The 21,477-nt window shown below is 38.7% G+C and overlaps 1 protein-coding gene across 1 annotated transcript in view; it reads right to left on the reverse strand.

The window, feature by feature from the left end:
- Positions 1–21,385, reverse strand: part of GPR161 (G protein-coupled receptor 161) — a 27,264-nt gene extending 5,879 nt beyond the window's left edge. The window contains exons 1-3 of the mRNA XM_044674872.1: positions 20,997–21,385; positions 13,409–14,133; positions 3,113–3,217 (exon numbers count right to left, since the gene is read on the reverse strand). Of these exons, the coding sequence (XP_044530807.1) occupies positions 3,113–3,217; positions 13,409–14,133; positions 20,997–21,379 (1,213 nt within the window). The 5' untranslated portion in view covers positions 21,380–21,385. The remainder of the gene's footprint in view (positions 1–3,112; positions 3,218–13,408; positions 14,134–20,996) is intronic.
- Between the last annotated feature and the right edge of the window lie 92 nt (positions 21,386–21,477).

The raw sequence follows: 21,477 nt of genomic DNA on the forward strand, positions 1-21,477 counted from the left end.
AAAAAAAAGTTTTAATCTTAAGATTGAAGCTACAACAGTGCTTCTTCCCTACCCCCCACCCCTTGCTGAATAAAGGTAAAACAACCTTTCTTTTCGGTAAAAAAAAAAATCTTTATCTGTAAATAAGCCTCTTAAGATGGAAAAGTGGACTTGCCCACCATGTTTGCCTTCCAAAGGTCTTGTGATTCCTGATCTCAAAGATCTGCCTCTTGTCCAGAGTGAGGTGGGAGTGCTCCACTCAGAGGGGCTTGGGAAAGGGATGTCACAAAGAACATAAATTTGGAGTAGGGGCTTTTTATCCTGGAATCCCAAGTGAGTAGGTGTGCTGGACACAGGTAGCTGGTGTTTGTGCTTTCTCTGACCTGCTTTTTACTATTTAATAAATTAAATTAATAAATTATATTTTAATTCTATTAATTATAATTATAAATTAAGATATGGCCTCCAGAGAATTTTAATCATTACAGTAAAATGCAACAAGGACAAGGGAGAGTTTGAGGAGTGCTCTGGGAAAACTTGAGGAGGCAGAGATGACTTTGGGGAAATGGGGATGATGGGAATTCTAAAAGACTACCTGGAAGGGGTGAAGGAGTGGCCAATGGAAAAAAAAAAAAAAGAACATTCTAGACATGAATGATATGCCCTTTCCTAAAAAAGGATTCCTTTTTCTCATTCTCCTAACCTATTTCTTTTAGACTTTTATTCTTTGATTCATGATTACTATACTTATTTATTCTTTCTTCAACTTCTGTATTCCTCATAGAATTAAAGCTTCTTCAGTACCTATTTTGAGTTCTCTTTTCTAAATAGTTTGGCTATATTGCCTTGTAGATTTTGTCCTCTCCCTTCCTTATTTCCCTTGTACCTCAGGAGATAAAGAGGATAGATGTACTGCCATATGACAGACAATTTTCCTATGTCATTGATTATGTGGTTATCACCCCTTTCCCTCCCCCAAGATCATTCTCTCCCCATCCCCCCATTCAACATGCAATCTCTTGTCTGGGGCCATGTCCTCCTACCATTCTGGACTCTAATTGCTCACAGAAACTCTGATTCCCCTTCTCTTGAGGCAGGATCCTCTCCACGGAGGCATAATACTCTCTCAGAGGTAGTGGTTGCTTCAAATACCATCTCTGGAGACTGTACCTATTTAAGGTTCCCATGATCCATTATCTCTTCTCCCTCTCCACTCCTCAAGGGCATGTTCTTCAGTGGAATAGCCTCTTATCACTAAATCAAAATTTCCCCCTTTATCTTCCCTAATTTCAGTCTTTTTCTTTGACCTTCCCTGCTGTTGAGACCATAAATTCTGCTTTAGCAATTTTTATTTTTTCCCTAAACCATTAAGGAACATCATGCTGTGCTTCCATGTTCTCTTGGATTCCACTGGGTCCTGTGCCTCATTAGTTGTTGACTCATTTTCCTTTGTTTTGAAATATATATTCAGAGATATTTGGACTCTTTTAGATTTCCTGAAGACCATCTTTCTTTCTGTTACTAATATTCTTTCTGATGATTTATCTACTTGTACTCAAGTATTTAACTGTCTTCTTACTACTGCCATCTTTGCTGATTTCATGTTTTCCCCCTCATATCCTCCTATAGCTCACTTTGACTCTTTCACCTTTGATGGCAGATCTTTTGAGGGCTGGACCTCAGAGCTATCCTGTCTCCTTTCAAAAGCTGGATAATATACTTTTCATAGCCTCAGGCTAGTGTCTAGAATTAACAAGCATGTATTAAATATTTTCTAGTGACTTCTGGGAAGGTAGCTAGAGGGATAGCTATTGTCTATGGTATCTAGCATGATAAAGGTAATAGGCAGAGTTCTTCTCCCTCCCCCTTTCTTTTTAGACAATTTTCAGTTAAAAGTCCTTTTGATTAACTTTACAAGATTCCAAGTAAATATATTCCTAACAGCCCATGTTAAGGACACTCCATACTTGACTCAGGATCTGCCCATTTTATATTTTTAACTATAATCTAGAAATTCAAATCACAAACTCAAATATCATTTTAACCTTTCTTGCTGGGATCTGTTCTTCTCTTCTGCCTTCTTTGACTTTTAAGGACAGCAGTGATAAAAAAAACAAAACAAAACACTTTGGATCCTGGGCTCTTACGTCTCTTGACCCAGTTCTTTGCAACCTTTGGAAAAGTTTTCATGGTCTCTATATGGTATGACACCACCTAGTTATCTTTAGAGCATCGATGAACAATTCCAACTTGTCCCTTCCTCCTCTGACCTTCTCTGATGGTCTCTCATCTGTCAGTATCACTGGTTTCACCGTATCTTTCTTTATAGGACAAGTAACTGCTTATTCCTCGGAGCTTCCAGTTCCCTCTTCTTTAAGAAGAGCCTTAAATTTGTCTTTTTAGTGCCATGAATCCAAAGGTCTTTCAATCAGTCAACAAACATTTATTAAACCCACCAAAATTATTAAACCTACCAAATACCAGGTATTATGCTAAGCTTTCTCTTTTTTCATGAGTGTGAAAGTATTCCAGGATCCAAATTCAAGTCATAATTCCCTTCTGCCTCTTTAAATATTTTTATTTCTTTATTTTCATATTAAATTCCCATTTTATTTTATTTTCTTCCTTTTTTCTCCAGAGAATAATAATATTTTGGAGAGTCAGTATGGCATAGTGGATAGAGAAGATTCGAGTCTCAGATTTAATATATACTATACAACCCTAATCAAATCACTTAATATTCCGTGTCTCAGACAACTCTAAGACTATTAGTTATAGAATATCTGTTGATCTCCATCAGAAGATTCCACTGGCTTGACCTCTTAAGGGATATTCCCATGAAAGAAAGGAATTCTGCCCTCAAGAGAGCCTGAAAAGAGAAGTCAAAAGAAGTTGCTACCTCTAACTATTATTCTTCAATAGACAACACCTCCAAGTGGCCCTCCTTATAGATCACCTAATCCAACAGATGAGAAAACCAAGGACCCAAGAATAAGTACCCAAGGCTGGATGTTCTATTGACTGAATGAGATTCCTGAGCTGTGCCCTGTTCCAGGGCAAATAAGGCAGGGTGTAAACATGAGGAAGAAGGTTCCTCAGCTGAGAAAGTTCCCGCAAAATCCAAATAGATTACCTGAATCCTGTGAGCAGCTGAAACCAGTGTCCCCAGTGCTGCTACTATGACCCAGTGGCTGCGCTCCTGCCATGAGGGCGGTAAGATGTGGTGATAGTCCTAGGTCTGTAAGACAAAAAAAAAAGGAGCATTTGTAGATGGGGAGACTTTAAGGCTAGATAGAGGCAGAACTTTCCAAGTCCCCTTCCCTCTTCCCATTCCATAATCCTCCTTCTTCCTCTCCCTTCTACCCCCCAGTCCTGCTTTGTCCACACTGGCCTCACACAAAAATATTCCCTTAGTATCTGGAAAAAGATTAGTTAGATTTAATCATAGCTAACTATAAATTATTATAACAACTCATTCCTACCCCAACCTCTACTCTTGGCTATTGCATTTTGAAGGGACAAAATTTATTCCCCAAAAGAATAAATGAAACCTTCAGGAAATTGATAATGATGATAGCTAACTGATATACTTATTATATTAATATTTATAACATTGTATTAATATAACATATCATATAACAATACAAAGTACTTTGTGTGTGTATATATGTATACACATACATATATACTTACACACAGTCTCTCTCTTGATTCTCACAAATACCTGGATAAAGATGTTATTATTCTCCCCATTTTACAGATGAAAAAAACCAAGACTCAAAGAGATTAAATTACTTGTCCAGGGACACACAGCTAGTAGGCGTCTTAGGCAGGAGTCAAATTCAGGTCTTCTATCCAATTCAAGTCCAATTCAAGTGTGATACTATTTGTGTTTTTTTCCACCAGTATAACAGATCCCAGGACAACAGGCAAATGGGGAAGCAAAATTTGGGGAGAGTCTTTGTATCTCTTCATAGTAAACTCTTTTACCTACTTTTTAAAAAGCATTATTGATGCTTTTTGGTTTTATATCCTAATTATTTCTGAAAATATCCCCTAACCAACCTCCAAGCCCCCGACTTCAAAGGAAGACACAGCAATTAAACAAACACAAGCCCTTCCGATACAACATTCTGCTTTCGTAGCCCCCCAGCTCTCTGCCTCAGGAGGAAAGTGGTTTTGTTAGTTGTTCTCTGGAAGCAGGATTTTTCAGTTACTCAAGATTTCAACTTCTCGACCTGCCTTTCTAAGATCAACCAAAGGGAAAAGATTCTCTGCTAGTGTTTCCTTGTCTCCTCTGATGGTATTTGGTGATAGAATACATCCCTTCCCCTCTTTCCCCCGGCAAAAGAGGTTTATTATTGTTTATGAGGCACTCCAGCGTCTCAGTAAGGAAATAGCTTTTGTCCAGAGTTTAGATCCCAGGGAATTTTTCAGTCACCCTCGGAAATTCTCTGAGCCACAGCTAAACAAGCTCCTCTTGTTCATCCTTGTCCAAGCCTTTAGCACCCCGGATGCTAAAGTGGATGCCATGGATGCAGTCCAGAGCTGAGGGAAGGAGATGTCGGGCTCACCATCCCCTGTCCAACAGGAGGGCTAGAACCACAGTTAGTTCTGGAACACTCACCGAGGGATTGTGGTGAGAGCCAAGAACAAGCCCGAGGCTCCCACCAGCATATCGCCAGGACCACAAGCTGGAAAGCTGTTTCAATTCATTTAGATTTGAGGCGCTGCTGCATTTGCCTTTTTGCCTGGCACATCCTCCCTGGATCAAGCAACTGACCTTAATCTAATCGGGAGTAATGGGTGTGGGGTCCTTTTTACAGAGAGGGCAACAGGCTCTCCCAGGCAATCCAGAGTCAGGATGCTTTGGGAGGTGTGGCAGATCATCCTGGCTAGAAGTTCTAGAAACTTTCCTAAGGGGGGTAGCTAAGTGGCTCAGTGAATCAAGAGACAGGCCAATATGCCCCCAAACCCTTCCTAGCTGTGTGACCCTGGGCAAGTCCCTTAACCCCAACTGCCTAGCCCTTACTATTCTTCTGCCCTGGAATCCATACACGGTTTTGATTCTAAGATGGATAATAAGGGACAAAAAACCCCAACCAACTTCCCTTTATAATGCATGATTGCACATGTATAATCTGTATCATATTACCTGCCACCTTGGGGAGAGGTGGGAGGGAGGAGAGGGAAGGAGAGAACATGCATCACAAAATGTCAGAAAACAACTAAAAAAGAAAAGAAACTTCCTAAAGAACTCGGAACAAGCTTTTGATGAAAACTAGCCTTGCTCATTTAACAAAAAAAAACAAGTTAAGAGTATTTAAAGAAAAAAAAAATTTAAGTGGGACTGGCTAGAAGCAAAATTATAAAGTAGATGAACTTTTGGGCCACAAATTTTAGAATCACAAAGAGCCTTAGAAAGCCATCGAGTCTACTTCATACTTGAAAAGACATCCCTCAACAATATATCCAACTGGTGTCCTTTGGCCTTTTTGCTCTCAGGTCTCGTTATTTCTCTAAGTGACTCATGTCATTCCAGTGGTTGATGGGAAGTTTTTCCTTCTATCAGTTTACATTTGCCTCTTTATAATTTGCAGTAATGGTTGTCCCATGTTTTACCCTTTGATATCATCTATTATAGTAGTGTCAAATTCCAATAGAACTGGGAACCACTAAACCAGATATAAGGATCCCCTCGGGCTACACGTTAACTTAAGTTTTAAAACATAATGCTATCTGTGGTTTATTGTATTTTTATTTTGTTAAATATTTCCCAATTACAGCTTAACCCCATTTGGTCTTCACTGAGGAATGTTGTGGGCTGGGTTGGACAAGTCCAATCTAGAATGGATAAATTCCCTTTTCCAAATAATAGCACTTCAAATATCTGGAGACAGCTCTCATATGCATCCTAAGTCTTCTCTTCTTTAGGTAGAACACTCTCTTAAAACAAATCCAATTGCTTCCAGGAAGCCAGAGTTACTGAGGCTGAAATTCAAATTCTCCCTGTGAAAAGTCTGATGTATGAACCTCTAACTAAGCGACTTAGGATATTCCTGCTGTGCCACTGGCACCTTTGGGAAACCCTGAGCTCCACTCTTTCTTCACTGAGGGATGAGACTATTTATATAAGAGCCAATGGATCAGGAGAGACAAAACCCAGGAGCCACCTGCAGGCCCAGCTGAAGCCATAGCTATTTAACAATTAAATACCACTCTCAACATGTTTATACAACCCCTGGCATCCTGAAGGCAGCCAGACAGCTCCAGGCAACTGTGAAATTCAACTTCTGCTTAGGATCACAAAGCAATTTTTAAGAATGGTATATAATTCTGTTTTTCAGAAAAAATTTCTTGGGTTGAAACTCTCCAGAAGAAACATTTCCAATATAAATTTAGTGTAACCAACTCCCAGTTGTCTACACCAAGAGAGAATAGAAGATGCAAAAGCAACACACATGATCCCAACAGCAAAGAATCTCAAAATATCACTTCTGTCTCACACGGACATTCTTTTGAGCAACATGTCGAATTCCCAATTCTAATGTTCTGTTCTGCATAGGGGTGGCTCTGGATTTTTGAAAGTTATGCCAGCAGAAGATAAGATTTGGATTAAGTCAGATAAATCTGGAGTATGGGCCAGAAGCCAAGTGGACTGTCATCTGTTTCTAACTCTTTCTTTTATCTCTGTGGGTCTATGTCTCTCTCTCCCTATCTCCGTGTCTGTTTGTTGGTCTCTCCTCACCTGAAGCTCATCAGCAGAAGGCTGGCTACTAGATATTTAATTTTTTAGCTGTGGTGACTTATTAAAGTGCTAGGGTTGCAATCTGCATTGGTGAGCAGAATATCCAAAATTTTAAAAATCTCCATTTGAAAGGAATTCAGAGGAAATCAGAGAATCATAGATTTAGAGCTGGAAGAGACCTGGAAAATGGTTTAGAACTGCCACCTTTTTATAGCTGAGGAGCCAAAGAACAAGGAGGCAAATCAATTCTCCCAAGATTACAAAGGTAGATAGTAAATGTCAAGAGGTACGATTTAAATGCACCTCCTCTGATCCCAATTCTTGTGCTCATTCTGCTCTACATGCTAATCCAACCCATGATGGTATCTTCCCTTTGCTTGAAGACCTCCAGTGAAGAACAGAGTAAGGCTAAAGACAATCCATTCCACTCTTGCATAGTTGTACAAAAATGTTTCCTTGTATCAAACCTATATATGTTTCTTTGTAACTTTCTTCCTATTGCTTTGGGTTCTGCCCTTTTAGGGAAAAAAAGGCCCTTTTATTTCCATTTTAATTCCATTTCATAGCTATAATTTCTTGTCTAAGCCTTTCTCCAGCCAAACATCCTCAGTTCCTTCAACCAATCCTCATATAATGACCTCATCTCCAGGCCATTTCCCCTTCTCCACACCCTTCTGTGAATGGTGGCCCTCCCGCTCATCAACATCCTTTCAAAGATGGAGCACCTGAACTGAAAATGGTACTCCAGAAATGGTCAGACAATCCCTCTACTTCCAAGACCAAAACCTCAAGAACAGTGATACCCTCCTCACTCTACTTCTCTTAAAAACCAGCATTGGCCACAATTTAGATCTCACTGTTAAGTTAAACTGCATTCCTTCCAAGATTCTGAAAATGAAATACTCCTGGTCCCATCTTCTTAAATCCTTCACCCTCTCCCTCTATCCAACAATCTGTTTGACTTCATCATAACCTCTAGTTACTTGACCATTTTCTATTCTCCAAGATCATCTCCCCAATTTTGCTATATTTTCCTTATAATTCTCACTATCAGTGAAAATTATGAGCTCTTCCTATTCCCTGACTGTTGGGGCAGTCATAGTCTTCAGATCTGGAAAAAAAAAATTTAAAAACTTGGCTATTTCACCCATTAAAAATGTAATAGATGACCTCACCCGAGTCTCTAAACTATAATCCTTCTACTTTTTCCTTCACATCTTTTCTCATTCCCCCTAATGACTATTCAAAACTTTTTCTTCCCATCTCCGCAGCCTCAATCCCTTCTCAACCCCCTCCATGATTTAGCATCCTGCTTCATAGAGAAAACCCAGTCATCTAACATGAATGCCCTTTCCTCCCCTCCTCCTCTTCTCAATTTTGCTTATCATCATTATTCTCTTCTTCTTCTCCTTCCAGTCACTAAAGAGACCCCCCACCATTAATCAATAAGGCTCACCTCTCTTCCAGCCTCTCCCAGTATCCTGCAGCAAGTTACTCTAATGCATCTCCATTATTTCCTCACCACTGACTCATTCCCATTTGCCTACAACATACTCTTATCTCCCCAGTCCAAAAAGGCTCTTCCCTGAAATTCTGTCTTCTCTCCACTCCTTCTCTGCTCAATTCCCTTTTTTTTTTTTTTTTTAACCTTTACCTTCCACTTTAGAATCAAATCTATGTATTGGTTCCAAGGCAGAAGAGCGGTAAAGGCTAAGCAATGGGGGTTACATGACTTGCCCAGGGTCACACAACTAGGAAGGGTCTGAGGCCAGATTTAAACTGAGGACTTCCCTTCTCTAGGCCTGGCTCTCAATCCACTGAGCTACCCAGCTGCCCCCTTGATCAATTACTTTTTAAAAATTGTTTACTCTTGTAGCCTCCAATTCTTTCTCTTTCCCCTATATCCCTTTGCAATCTGGGTCATATTATTCTATCAAAACTTCTCTTAAAAGATCATTTATGACCTCCTAATTGCCAAGTCCAATGGCCTTTTCAGTCCTTATCCACCTTGAACTCCTTGCAGCTTTAGACACTCCACTCTAGTGGTAATTCTCTTACCTGCCCAAAATGTCTAATTCTGTTTTCTTCCCAGTTTCCCTGTGGAACTGTTTCCAGTTCTTTTCTCTTTGCACTGTCAGCAATCTCAATTTGCCATCCAAGTTTCAACTGCCACTTCAATCCCCTTTCCCTAAAGTCACAGCAGAGATATCCCTGCTTTTTCACCAAAGCGAATCCCTCTCCCTTGGCCCTTGATCTCATTCTTTTAAGACTTCACACCAGAAGTCATTTCCTGCCTCAGAAGCATCTTCACTATCTCCCTCTCCACTGGTTTCTTTTCATTTGCCTACAAATATGATCAGGTATCTCCTATCCTAAATACCTTCAACCATCCCATCTAACTCCCAACTCTTTCTTCTCTTTCACAGCCTTTTTTTCCCCCCCTGAAAAGTTGTTTGTACCTGATTATCCCTCATCTTCACATTCCACTCAGTCTTTACCCCTCCTTGAAATTCTGGCCTCTTTCCTCTTCTGAAACTGCTCTTAATGGTCACTAATCTCCTAACTGGTTTTTTATGCCCTTTCCCAGTCCTTATCCTCCTTAACTTCTCCATAGCATTTCATACTTCTGACCAGCGTCTTTGGGTTCTCATTACCTCTTCTAATCATTCGTTCTTTTTTCTCCTTTGGGAACTCCTCATGCTCTTCTGGACCCCTGAAAGTAGGTGTTTTCCAATCTTCTTCTCTTCTCTACACTCTCCTCGGCATGCTCGTTTACCCAACTACCATCTCACAGTGAACAACCAGGCTCCAGACCCAGATCTCCAGTGGTTTATAATAGGACATCTCCACCTGAGCATGCCATTGTTGTGTCACACTCAACATGTTCCAAGTTGAGCTGATCGTGGGTCTTTGGAACAGTTTGGCAGAACTTCACATATCATTTAGATAACAGATGAAGTTTTACTTCATGGGCAGAATAAGCTAGTCTAGGTCTTTTTTAGCCATAGAAGAGATCACTTTTCTGATGCTTTTTTGGAAAAATACTCATAAAGCACCGCTTAGGCAACACTCACACATTAAATAGCTACATTTTCTTTAAGTGACCCAGCAATGTATCCCCACCTGGCATATTTATTTAACCAGATTCTACTATATTCCAAAAGAATAAGGTAACTTTCTATTTTAGATGTAATTTAGGAATGGGAGTGAGGGGATGACGGTAGGGAAGAAGAGCAGGAAATGCTTAAATCTTAGAACCTAAGTCTTTCTATGTAAGTTAATTTTTTATAATCTTAGAAGGGAAAAGAAGATGTAGTGAATAAAGTGTTAAACCTCGAGAGGAAGAAAGACCTGCATCCAAATCTCACATATAATATTGGTTATGAAACAACAGGAAAGCCTCTTTGGGCTTTAGTTTCCTCATTTCTAAAATGGAGACAATATTTTAGGTACCTGCTTCACAGAGCTGTGAAAAAGGATCCCACCCCTGGAATGCAAAAGTGCTAAAGATAAGATGACACATTTTGGAACAGTCCTGAAATAAATACTGAATAGGGCAGTGTTCCTTAACTTTCTTTTTGGTACGATAGACCCCTCTGGAAGACTGCTAAAGCCTAGAGACCCCTTTCTCAGATTCATGGTCATCAATGAAGGAAATACTCAATTTCAATTAAAGGCTAGTGAAAATAAAGATGTGAATTTTTCCCTTCCTATAAATTTTTCCCTACCCAAGTTGACAGATTCCCTGAACTCTAGTTTGTCCTTGGTGAATCACATTTAACTTCTTCAAATTTCACAGTAGTATAGATTCTCAGAATTAAAAAGGCCTTTCAAGAGATGATCTAGTCCAACTACTTGTCCAAAATAGAAATCCTTTCTACAATATCCTTGATAAATGGACATCCAACTTCTAGTTTTAAAAAAAAAAATAAATTGTTGAGTGCAGAGTTGGTTACCATTTCAATGTAATATATCACATCTTCATTGATTCATTTTCTCCTAAAGGATAAGGATGGGAAGATTGATGGAATTTGTACTCTCTTATTGTGGGAAGAGGAAAATCATTTTGCCTCATGACCTATGGCTGGGAACTAGACAGCTGGGTTGGTCCATGCAAAAAGAAAACCACTGATAACACCCTGGGAAGTGTTGCCTTCAGTTTGGGGATCATGGTAGTATAGGACCATAGCAGGGTAGGAACAGATGCTCAGAAAACTGAAAAAAGTAATAGGGCTAGTTCCCATTAGCCAAGATCATGCACCTTCCCACAAGCCTGGCCAATGAAAAAATATCTTATTTATTTATTTGTTTGTTTATTTATTTATTTGTTTGTTTATTGTGTTTCTATTTTTTATTTTTAGTTTTTTTTCCATGGTTACATGATTCATGTTCTTTCCCTTCCCCCAAACTCCCCTCCTACCCTACCCGTAGCCAATGCACAATTCCACATGTTACAAAGAATAACTTATTTAAAGGACACTTTTGGCATGAGGACTCTGGACCATTGTTATATTGAATCTCTGGGAGCTTGAAGATCACTTTTTTTTTATTGTGGTGGCAAAGAACTGGAAATTGAGAGGATGTCCATCAATTGGGGAAGAATTGGACAAATGGTAGTGATGATGGTGATGGAATACTATTGCACCCAAAGAAACAATAATTATAACACCATCAACCCTTTGACTTGTAAACTGACTATGATTCTTTTCAATGATCATCTTCTAAGATGAAATCTATTAAGAATTAAGTGCAAAACTATCACTTATTTGGAAGAAAATTCTACAAGTACAGGCTAGAAAGCAATTCAGGTGAAAAAACAAATAAAACAAAACACCTTTGGGGTTTAGTAGACTAAAAGCTTGGCATGAGTCAGCAGGGCAATAAGGTAGCCAAGAAATGTACATTAGTCTATCAGCTATGGAAAAAGAGTATCCAGAGAGAGGGAGATGATAGTCCAGCTGTTCTGCACCCTGATTAGACAACTTTTAGCAGGTCAGCCCAGGTTTAGTGTGTTCCCCCCTGGGTGAACATTTTAAAATTTAATGCCACATTGAAAATCGAATACTAACAATCATGATGTAGGCCATAGGAGGGGGGGAGACTAGAATGGGGAAGAGACTTGATATCATGCCATCTCTGGATGTACAGAAATAGAAATGTTTTAGCATGAATGGTATGGGGAGTGGGCATTAAGTCATCCTCAAATATTTGAAAAGTTAGCATCTGGAAGAGAGATTAGAATTATTCTACTCTAGAGGGAACAACTAGGACCAATGGAAGGAAGATACACGGAGTCAGATTTTAGTTCAACATAAATGAACAATTAAATTACCATTAAAACTCCCAAAGAAATGGAATGCATTACATTGAGACGCAGTGAATTCCCTATTCCTGGAAGCCTTCACGCAGGGGCTGGAGGACCACTTGCCAAGGATGTTGTAGAAAGCTTTCTTATTATGGAAATGGATTGGCATAGATGCCTGGAAAATAGTCTGTACATAATACATGCCGATTGATTAGACTGATAGATTTTTGACATCCCGTCCAATCTTGCAATTGTATGATTATAGGCACAGGCATTATGGATAATGAATAATGATGACTATTTAACGGATATAAGAAACACTAGTCCAATTTGTATAGCTCTTTCTGGTTTACAAAGCATTTTCTTCATAATATTGCATTATCTTCATTTTATAGATGAGGATCAGAGAATCTTAACTGCCTTTCCAGGACCACAAAGTCAGTAAATCTCAAGAGTCAGAACTTGAACTCAGGTTTTCTTAGACAAAGAATGGTGTTCTTTCCCTTAAACCAAACTATACTAGCCAGCTCTACTCCCTAATATACTCTCAATGTTTCCATTCTCATCTCTTCCAGCATCATTAATATAGTTTTATTGCTGAGTCTGTTTCCCAAGGAGATCAGAGAAAAAAGAAAAGGGACTCTGTTCCAAGGTATTTATAGCAGCTGTCTTTGTGGTGGCAAAGAACTGGAAATTGAGGGGATGCCCATCAATTGGGGAAGAATTAGACAAATGGTAGTGATGATGGCAATGGAATACTATTGCACCCAAAGAAACAATGAGCAAGTTAACTTTTTTTAAATGTGGAAAGACCTACATGAAGTAATGAAGAGTGAAATGAGTAGAACCAAAAGAACATTATATACAGCTATTGAATTAATATTTGAAGAATAACTTGTGAATGTCTACTGCCAGAGAATGAACTGAAAAACAGAAACATGAAAGTCACAATCCAGATATACATCTCTTTTTGTCAGGTGATATCTTCTATGGTGTGGAGAAAGCAGGGAAGGATTGAGATATCTGGGAATAAATTATATTAAATAAATAACTAAAAAATTAAAAATAACAATATAGATTAATGCTACTTGGCAACATAGAATAGCAGCTACTATAGTAGAACTTGTGCTCAAAAAAACGAAACATATGGTTGCTATCACAATTGATAACAATTTGATAACAATTGATCACAATTAAGATAATTTGCCTATTTACACAACCTCTGTGTCCCCATTCTCTAAGATGTATGTCCTGAGTCATTGGATGGACAATGTCAGCAAAAGAAGCAGTACATATATGATTATTAATTATTAATTAATTGTTAATTAGTACATTATTTATGATGGGCTTTTATATGTACCCAAAGTACTGGTTACCTGTAATCCTGTTGGAGATGCTGAAGAGCCTAGAAGTTCTAGGTCGCTGGACAAATGGCTCTCGGTAATATCGGTCTCCAAAGCACATGCCTAGTAGTTCTTTACGCACTGTCTTGTTCCAAAGTCCATAGATGAGAGGGTGGCAGATGGCACTGGTAAAAGATAACCATGTGGCCAGGGTCTCCAAGGCAGGAGAGACACTGTTCTTCCCCCAAAGGGCTTCAGAAGTGATGACGACCATGTAGGGACCCCATGTAATAACAAATGCCCCGATCACGACCAAGATGGTGATGAGTGCTTTGCACTGGTTGGCAGAGTAGACCACTCCTTGGAAAGTGTTCCTCCTACTACCTGAGGAGGAGGTGGAGGTGTTAGAGTTCTTTCTCCCATTCCTCTGGGCATCCTCCTCCACGATGACCACGGTACCACAATGGACCTTGCGAGCCTTCACCCTGGCCACGCGAAAGATGAAGCCATAGCACACCACCATGACCACAAAGGGCAACAGAGCACACCAGATTTGCCAAAAGGCTGTGTACCCAACCTCCCGGTGCCAGGCAGCCACACACATCCATTTGAATTCATCAAACTCCACCGATGACCAGCCAAACAAGGGAGGAAGGCAGCCGATGAGGGAGTGGAGCCAGATGTAGACGAGGGCAAGCACGGCCCGATTGCCAGTGATCTTCATGGGGTACACCATGGGATAAAGGACAGCATAGTAGCTGAAAAAAGAGAGACGGGGAGAGAAAGTCAGAAACGAAAGAAAATGTGTGATCATAAATGGACATTGGACATATCCTACAGAGACAGAGTTTTAACGAGCTATAATATGAAGAGATGATTGCTAACAGCAAACAGTATCCTACTAGCACTGATGCCACACTCAAAAACTTACCCTCGCCCAGCTCCATCATGCCTAATGGAATAAATGGTTGTGGATGATTCCTAGGAAGCTGCTGGAACTGCCCATCCTTCCTACCGACCTCACCTTTGGACCCTGCCCAAGAAGAAGTCTCCACTCCACCTTCCACCCCTCTATCCCCATGGGAGCTGATAGGAGGAGGAGTCCTCACTGCAAGTGAGATGAGAGGTTCTTGTCAATGGGACTGGAAGAAAAATGATCCTCACATCCTTAGTGGAAACTTAAGCTTCAATTCATTTCGAAACAAAGATAAATGTTAAGTAGATTTTATCAGTACGGTTACATTGTGCATCAAGCACCACTATTTATAACATGGTTTCAATGGGGAAAATGTGCTCTGAGGACCAAGCTAGCAATTTCCAAATGAACTTTGGAACTTGGCTTGTTCATAAACTGGGGACATGATGCACTAGAAAAGAAAATTAGGTTTAGACTGAGGGCATCTAGGTTCAAAACCTGCTTCTGTCAAAACCTGCTTCTGTTACCTGTGTGACCTTGGGAGAGTCACTTAACTGTATTTTACAGTTCCCTCACCTGTAAAATGAGAAGGCTGGGCTACCTGACCTTTAAGGTCCCTTTCATCTCATGATCCAACAACCCTGTCTAGGTTGACTATGAGAAAAACAGCCCTCTCCCTCTCCCTCCCTCTCTGTCTCTCTCATACACACACACACACAGACACACACAGATACACACACATACACACTATGTGTACTGCAGAATAATTAGCAAATTTATTCGTGTTCTTTTAATATATCTATTATTATAATAATTTGATTGACGATCCTAAGGATTTATTATAATTAATAAGCCTAACATGTTTTCATTGTTGTTATTATTTAATAAAGCTATCATTTGCATATCTCCCAGTTTCATGTCAAGACAAAATCTTAGTGCTAGGACAGAATTAAGGATTTATCTAGTACAAACTCAAAGTATTGCTGAGGTGGGAATAATGGTTGACTTGCAGAGAAATAACTACTTCCTTCTAGAGTTTGTGATAAAGAGAAAAGCTGGGCATCATCTGACAAGCACCTAGATTTGGGGAGAACACGTTTCAGAGGGTTCAGAGGAATTGGCAGACCAGCCCAAGGATTCTAAAGAGCTTATAAGGTCAGGAAGGATGGGAACTAGAGAAACAATTCTAAGAAGGAAGGAAAATAGGAATACTCCAAAGAGATCAGTGTGATCTCCTCCTCCCCAGGCTCAGGATCTTGTTCACCTTGCTCATTACCTATACTTTCCACATTTGTGCATCAATATCTGAGGCCATGTTTGTTTGTTTTTTATGTCCTTCTTGTATTTTTTTTTCCCCTCTAAATTTCTGGCTCTCCCTCCTGCTGTTCATCTCACCTTAACTCTTTCATGGCATCTAGCTTAGTATTGATAATCTGGCCATTTTTCTTTGCCCCTTTCCTTCACTTTCTTTGCCCTTTAAAGCCCATTAGATTGTGAACTCCTTGAGAGCAGTTGGTTGTTTTGTTGTTGTTGTTGTTGTTTTTCAGTAAACCTAGTGCTTAGTAGAATGTCTGGCACATAGAATTTGTTTAATAAACGCTTATTTACTTGTCTTGTTTATAGTAACAATTACATTTCACCAACTCCACCTAAGGATTATTGGGAAAATGCTAAACTAGGGGATTTAATCTCTTTTTTGTTGTTGTAAAGATTTCAAGGATTCCAAATTAATACATGGCCCTAACAAGCTATAGAAGAGTTTATGTCCTCTCCCAACGAAAGGAATGTTCTGAAGGACTGAAAGGCTTCTCACAATGCACAGACCTGGGAATTCTCCAAAGAAACACTGTCCTTCTTTCCCTCCTCTAGTCACAAAATTGCAAAAGGACTTCACTAACACCTTGGGTACTCCAAGACAATGGAGATAGGTAAGTGATGGAGTAGTTGAAGTGTTAAACCGACAGTCAGGAAGACCTGAGTTCAAATCTGGTTACAGACATTTACTAGCTATTATTACCCAAGCCAATTCACTTAACCTCTTTATCTCGGTTTTCTCAACTGTAAAATGGGGAGTAACAATAGTGTCTGTCTCTCAGGGTTGTTGTGAAAATCAAATGAGACAGTATTTATAAATCACTTAGCACAGTGCCCGGAATGTAGAAGGTGATCTGTCCATTGTACAACATTTTTTCCTTTGTATTATTAATATTATTATATTGATGATACCTTGTTGAGGGTAACTCTATGAAATTGCATTTGCCCAAGATCTGGCTCAAATGAAATAGGTGGGAACAGTCAAACTGAAACCCCCCCCCAGCAGAATGTTGAGAACCCAGACCCTGTGGAGGCTCAGATAAAATTTTACAACTGTCATAGGATGAGTTTCATAAACTTATCACAAAAATAAGCGTTGCCTCAAGGATTGCTCTGGTTCTTTTTGAAAATGAGAGGATTGAATGGAGGATCTTGAAGGTCCCCTCTGGCTCTAAATCAATGTTTCTTATGATCCTACTGCTGAACATTTTGAAACAGAACAAAATATTTTCCCAGATATTCATTTGGAACTAAACTGTCTGCTCTGGATTTTTATCGAGGTGTAATGACGTATTGCAAAAATCACCCACCAAAGGCAAACCTCTGAATGGTGTTTTGTGCTAGAAGAGTTTTCACTTTCTGAAATTTTCTGAAACTCTTTATTATTCCTTAAACATTTCATAGTCCCAACATCAGGCCATGCTTGTATGCAATAGGTGCTGGCTATATGTCCTTTTTTTTTTAACCCTTACCTTCCATCTTAGAATTAATACTACGCATCAGTTCCAAAGCAGAAGAACAGTAAGGGATAGGCAATGGGGGTTAAGTGATTTACCCAGGGTCATACGACTAAGAAAATATCTGAGACCACATTTGAACCCAGGATCTGTTGTCCCTAGGGCTGGTCTTCTAACCACTGAGCTACCTAGCTACCCCTAAAATGTGTCTTTAAATGAATCTTCAGGGTCACATCTAAGCAAGAAAACTATTAACCCGAGTTTTTTCATTTGTAAAATAGTAAAAATGGTACTTTAAAAATAATGAATGATTATCAATAAGTTTTCATAAGTGGCAAGGTTATAGTTTTAAGCCCTTACCTTCCCATCTTAGAATGTATATTGATTCTAAGGCAAAAGAGTGGTAAAGGCTAGGAAATGGGGGTTAGGTGACTTGCCCAGGGTCACACAGTTAGGGCAAGGTTATTTTTTAGGAAAACTTAAGTCTTAAAATCACTTACAAATGCTCAAAACAATTAAAAATAATAATTCCTAAAATATAAATGCTTGAAAGTAATAACATCCTGAAATATAAATGCCTGAAAAATTAATAATAATATCCTGAAACATAAATGTTCAAAAGAATTAATAATAATAATAATAATAATAATAATAATAATAATAATATCCTAAAATATAAATGCTTGAAAATAATAATATCCTGAAATATAATTAATAACAATAATATAATTAATAATTAAATATAATGAATAATAATAATATCCTGAAATATAAATGCTCAAAAGAATTGATAATAATATCCTAAAATATAAATGCTTGAAAGTAATATCCTGAAATAAATGCCCCAAAATTAATAATAATAATAATGATATCCTAAAATATAAATGGTCAAAAGAATAATAATAATATCCTATAATATAAATGCTTGAAAGTAATAATATCTTGAAATATAAATGCTCAAAAAATTATTAATAATAATAATATACTGAAATATAAATGCTCAAAAGAATTAATAATAATATCCTAAAATATAAATTCTTGAAAGTAATAATATCCTGAAATATAAATGCTCAAAAGAATAAATAACAATAATATCCTAAAATATAAATGCTATTTACCTTTAGAGAAAGAACTCTTGGAGTGGGAATGCAGATGAAAACACATGATCTATCCCTTACTTATTTAGGTATATGCTTTGGGGTTTTGGTTTTACAAGATCATTCACTTACAAAAATGAATAATATGGAAATAAGTTTTGCATGATAACACATATAAAATCCAGGGGAAAAAAATATCCGGATCTCCCCAACTTCTGTTGTTCTCCCTCCAGAATGCCAGAATTGTATTCAAATACTTCATATAGATTTTTATTCACTTCATATTTATGCTATATATTTTATATATATATGCACTCCGTAAATTTTATATATAAAGTATACATATATGTTTATTTATGTACTTCTTGCCTCTTCCGTTAAAATATAAGCTTCTTCCTAGAAGGGAGCGTTTCATTCTTTGTTCTTGTATCTCCAAGTGGTTAATTAATTAATTAACTGGTTAATGAATATTAGAGATACATTTTGAAGAATGTATTCTGTGTGAGAAAAAGGCACATATTATTGAACTTCGAAGGTCTCCGAAGCTGAACTCCCAGCACATATCAGCTACGGCCCTGACAAGAAGCCCTGTTTTATTATTATCACGATCATAAAAAGCAACAAGTCACAACTCAGCTCCAGCAACCTCAAGATAAACAGTATATGGCGCACTGGACAGCCTCTGGAAAATACCTTCGTTCTCGGCAGAGCCAGGTGTGTCGTTCCAATTCATTTTGTTATTTTGGTTAACACTTATTTTTAGTAACAATGTCATCTGTCAACCTGTGGAACGAGACTCTGAAAAACATTTTCAGTGGGCAGCGGTCCCAAGAACATTCATTTCTAAGCTGTTTTATAGCCTTAGGCTTTGTTATTTTATTTCCAATGAAATGTTTCAAATGCCTAATTCATCTTTCTCTGTTGAGAATAGTGCAATGACTGCTTCCAGAGGTAGATTCAGATATTTAAGTTTTCAGCGTACAGAGAGAAAATGTAATTTCTAAAAGAACAAACAAGACAAACTGATTTCCTAATTTCTAAAAGAACAAATAAGACAAACTGATTTCCTAAAACTTCAGGGGTGGGGAATAGAGAGAATTCTGCTTAAATGTCTGTACATTAACACCATGTTTACTGATCAGATCTTTAGTGATTTCCCATTCCATTTTTTTTCCAGACACAGGAAAGGCCAATGACCAGAAAACTCAAACCTTCAGTAGAATAACTGAATAACCAAGGTAACGAGGTTGGTCCAGATATTTTAATTGTACACATCCAGCCACTAGAGTTTAAGAAGATAGCAGTTTTTCTTGTCTCTTGCCCTCTTTTCCCTTTCAGCATTTTATCCACCTGCCTTTGAACCCTTGCTCCACTATGACATAATCAAAGCTCATTAAAGTCAAGAAACAGATTTTATTGACTTTGATATCTTCCTAGCATTTTTTTTAACAGAAGGCAAAGCTGAACTCTATTTATAAAAACTCTATAGGTGCTTAGGTAGGTATAAGTAAACAAAGATTATCTTCAAACTTCCAGGAATGGTCACAATGCTTTTTGGCATCTTCTTTGGCAGGACGTAGCAAGGGTTTGGATGGAAAGGTGGAATTGCTCAGTGGATTGAGGACCAGGCCTAGAGATGGGAGGTCCTGGGTTCAAATCTGGTCTCAGACACTTCCCAACTGTATGACCCTGGGCAAGTCACTTGACCCCCATTGCCTACCCTCACCAACTCTTCTGTCTTAGAGCCAATACATAGTATTGACTCCAAGATGGAAGGTAAGGGTTTAAAAAAAAAATTAAATTAAAAGAAAAAAAGAAAGGTGGAATTGTCACTTCAGAAGAGCATGGCACAGGGTTCAAGAATATTCTATTTATAGGAGTTCCTTAATAAGTATTTGTGCAACCAATTTTTATCTGTCCTTTTTTTAATTTATCCTTTTTTTATCCTTTTTTAAATTTATCCTTAAACTACTGCCACCCTTATCTTCTGAAAGGGAAAAGGTGGATCTTTCTCATTTGGAGTTTATCTCTGATGTGTCGAGGACTCCTCTGGCACAGACTTCTGGTGCAATCTATGGCTTCCTTAGAATAATGTTTTAAATTTTTAAATAATGTTTCTAAATAAAAATATACGAGATTTTAAAAGAAACCACCTGCGTTGAAACATAGTAACCAAAATATTTTTAAAAACAAATTCACAGCTGCTTTAGCGTCTAATAAAAATATACTGACATCAGAGAGGTAACAGCATGGTGTGATGGAAAGAACAGTGTCTGGAAACCAGGCCACCTAGAAATTGCCCCTAACTAGTTATGGGACCTCGAGCCTCAGTTTCTTCATGTGGAAAAGGAGAATTGGATCAAATGATTTTCAACGTCCCTTCTAGTCAGATAACAACTACTCAGTGAGTGCTTATCACATCCCGGGCACTGTGCTAAGCACGGGGGATAGGAAAAGAGGCAAAACCATGGTTTCTGCATTCAAGGGGCTCATTGTCTGGCTCTCATATTATACCCATCCTATGTTTACAAATATAGGGTGACAGTGGAATTGTGCGTCAGCTAAGGGGGGTTAGGAGGGTTTGGGGGAGAGGGAAAGAACATGAAATATGTAACTAGGGGAAAATATTTAAAATAAAAACTTTAAAAAAATACAAAGGAAGACAAATGGAAGTTCAACAAGGGACAAAGAAGAGCGAGGCAAGGTTGAACCTATTGTGTTAGGTTCAATATACAAGTTCTTTGTATATTAAAATTTTCCTCTGTTGATATTTCTTAAATTTATAATAAATAAAATTAAAAACCAAAAACCAAAAGACAAATATAGGGTGAACTTACCGGTCAATAGCAATGACACCCAAGGTAAGCATGCTGGCAGAGCTGATGAGCAGATAGAGGAGAGCGGAGAAGTTGCACCAGACCACCCCAAATATCCATTCCCTCCGGATGGAGCTCGTCGCCACAAAGGGCAAAACCAGCACAGACAGCAAGAAGTTAGACAGGGTCAGGCTGAAGACAAATTTGTTGCTAAGGGTCAGGAGATAGGACTTCTTATACAGGGTGAACACGATCACCGAGTTCCCCAGGCAGACGAAGATGGCGATGATGATGATGGCAATAGACTCCGTGATGGTGACTGCCCCGTCCTCTCCCTCTGAGCCGGGGACGTTAGCCAGTTCCTTCCCGTGGCTGAGAGAGGAGTTGATGCTCATGGTCAGCATGCCACGTGGTGAGACAGGAAGAACATGCTGGATGGCTGGAACACCAAAGAGAGAATAAGGAGGGAAGGAAGAAGCAGGGAAGGAAAAGAGGAAGGAGG

The sequence above is a fragment of the Gracilinanus agilis genome, chromosome 4 (assembly GCF_016433145.1).
Source record: "Gracilinanus agilis isolate LMUSP501 chromosome 4, AgileGrace, whole genome shotgun sequence".
NCBI lineage: Eukaryota > Metazoa > Chordata > Mammalia > Didelphimorphia > Didelphidae > Gracilinanus > Gracilinanus agilis.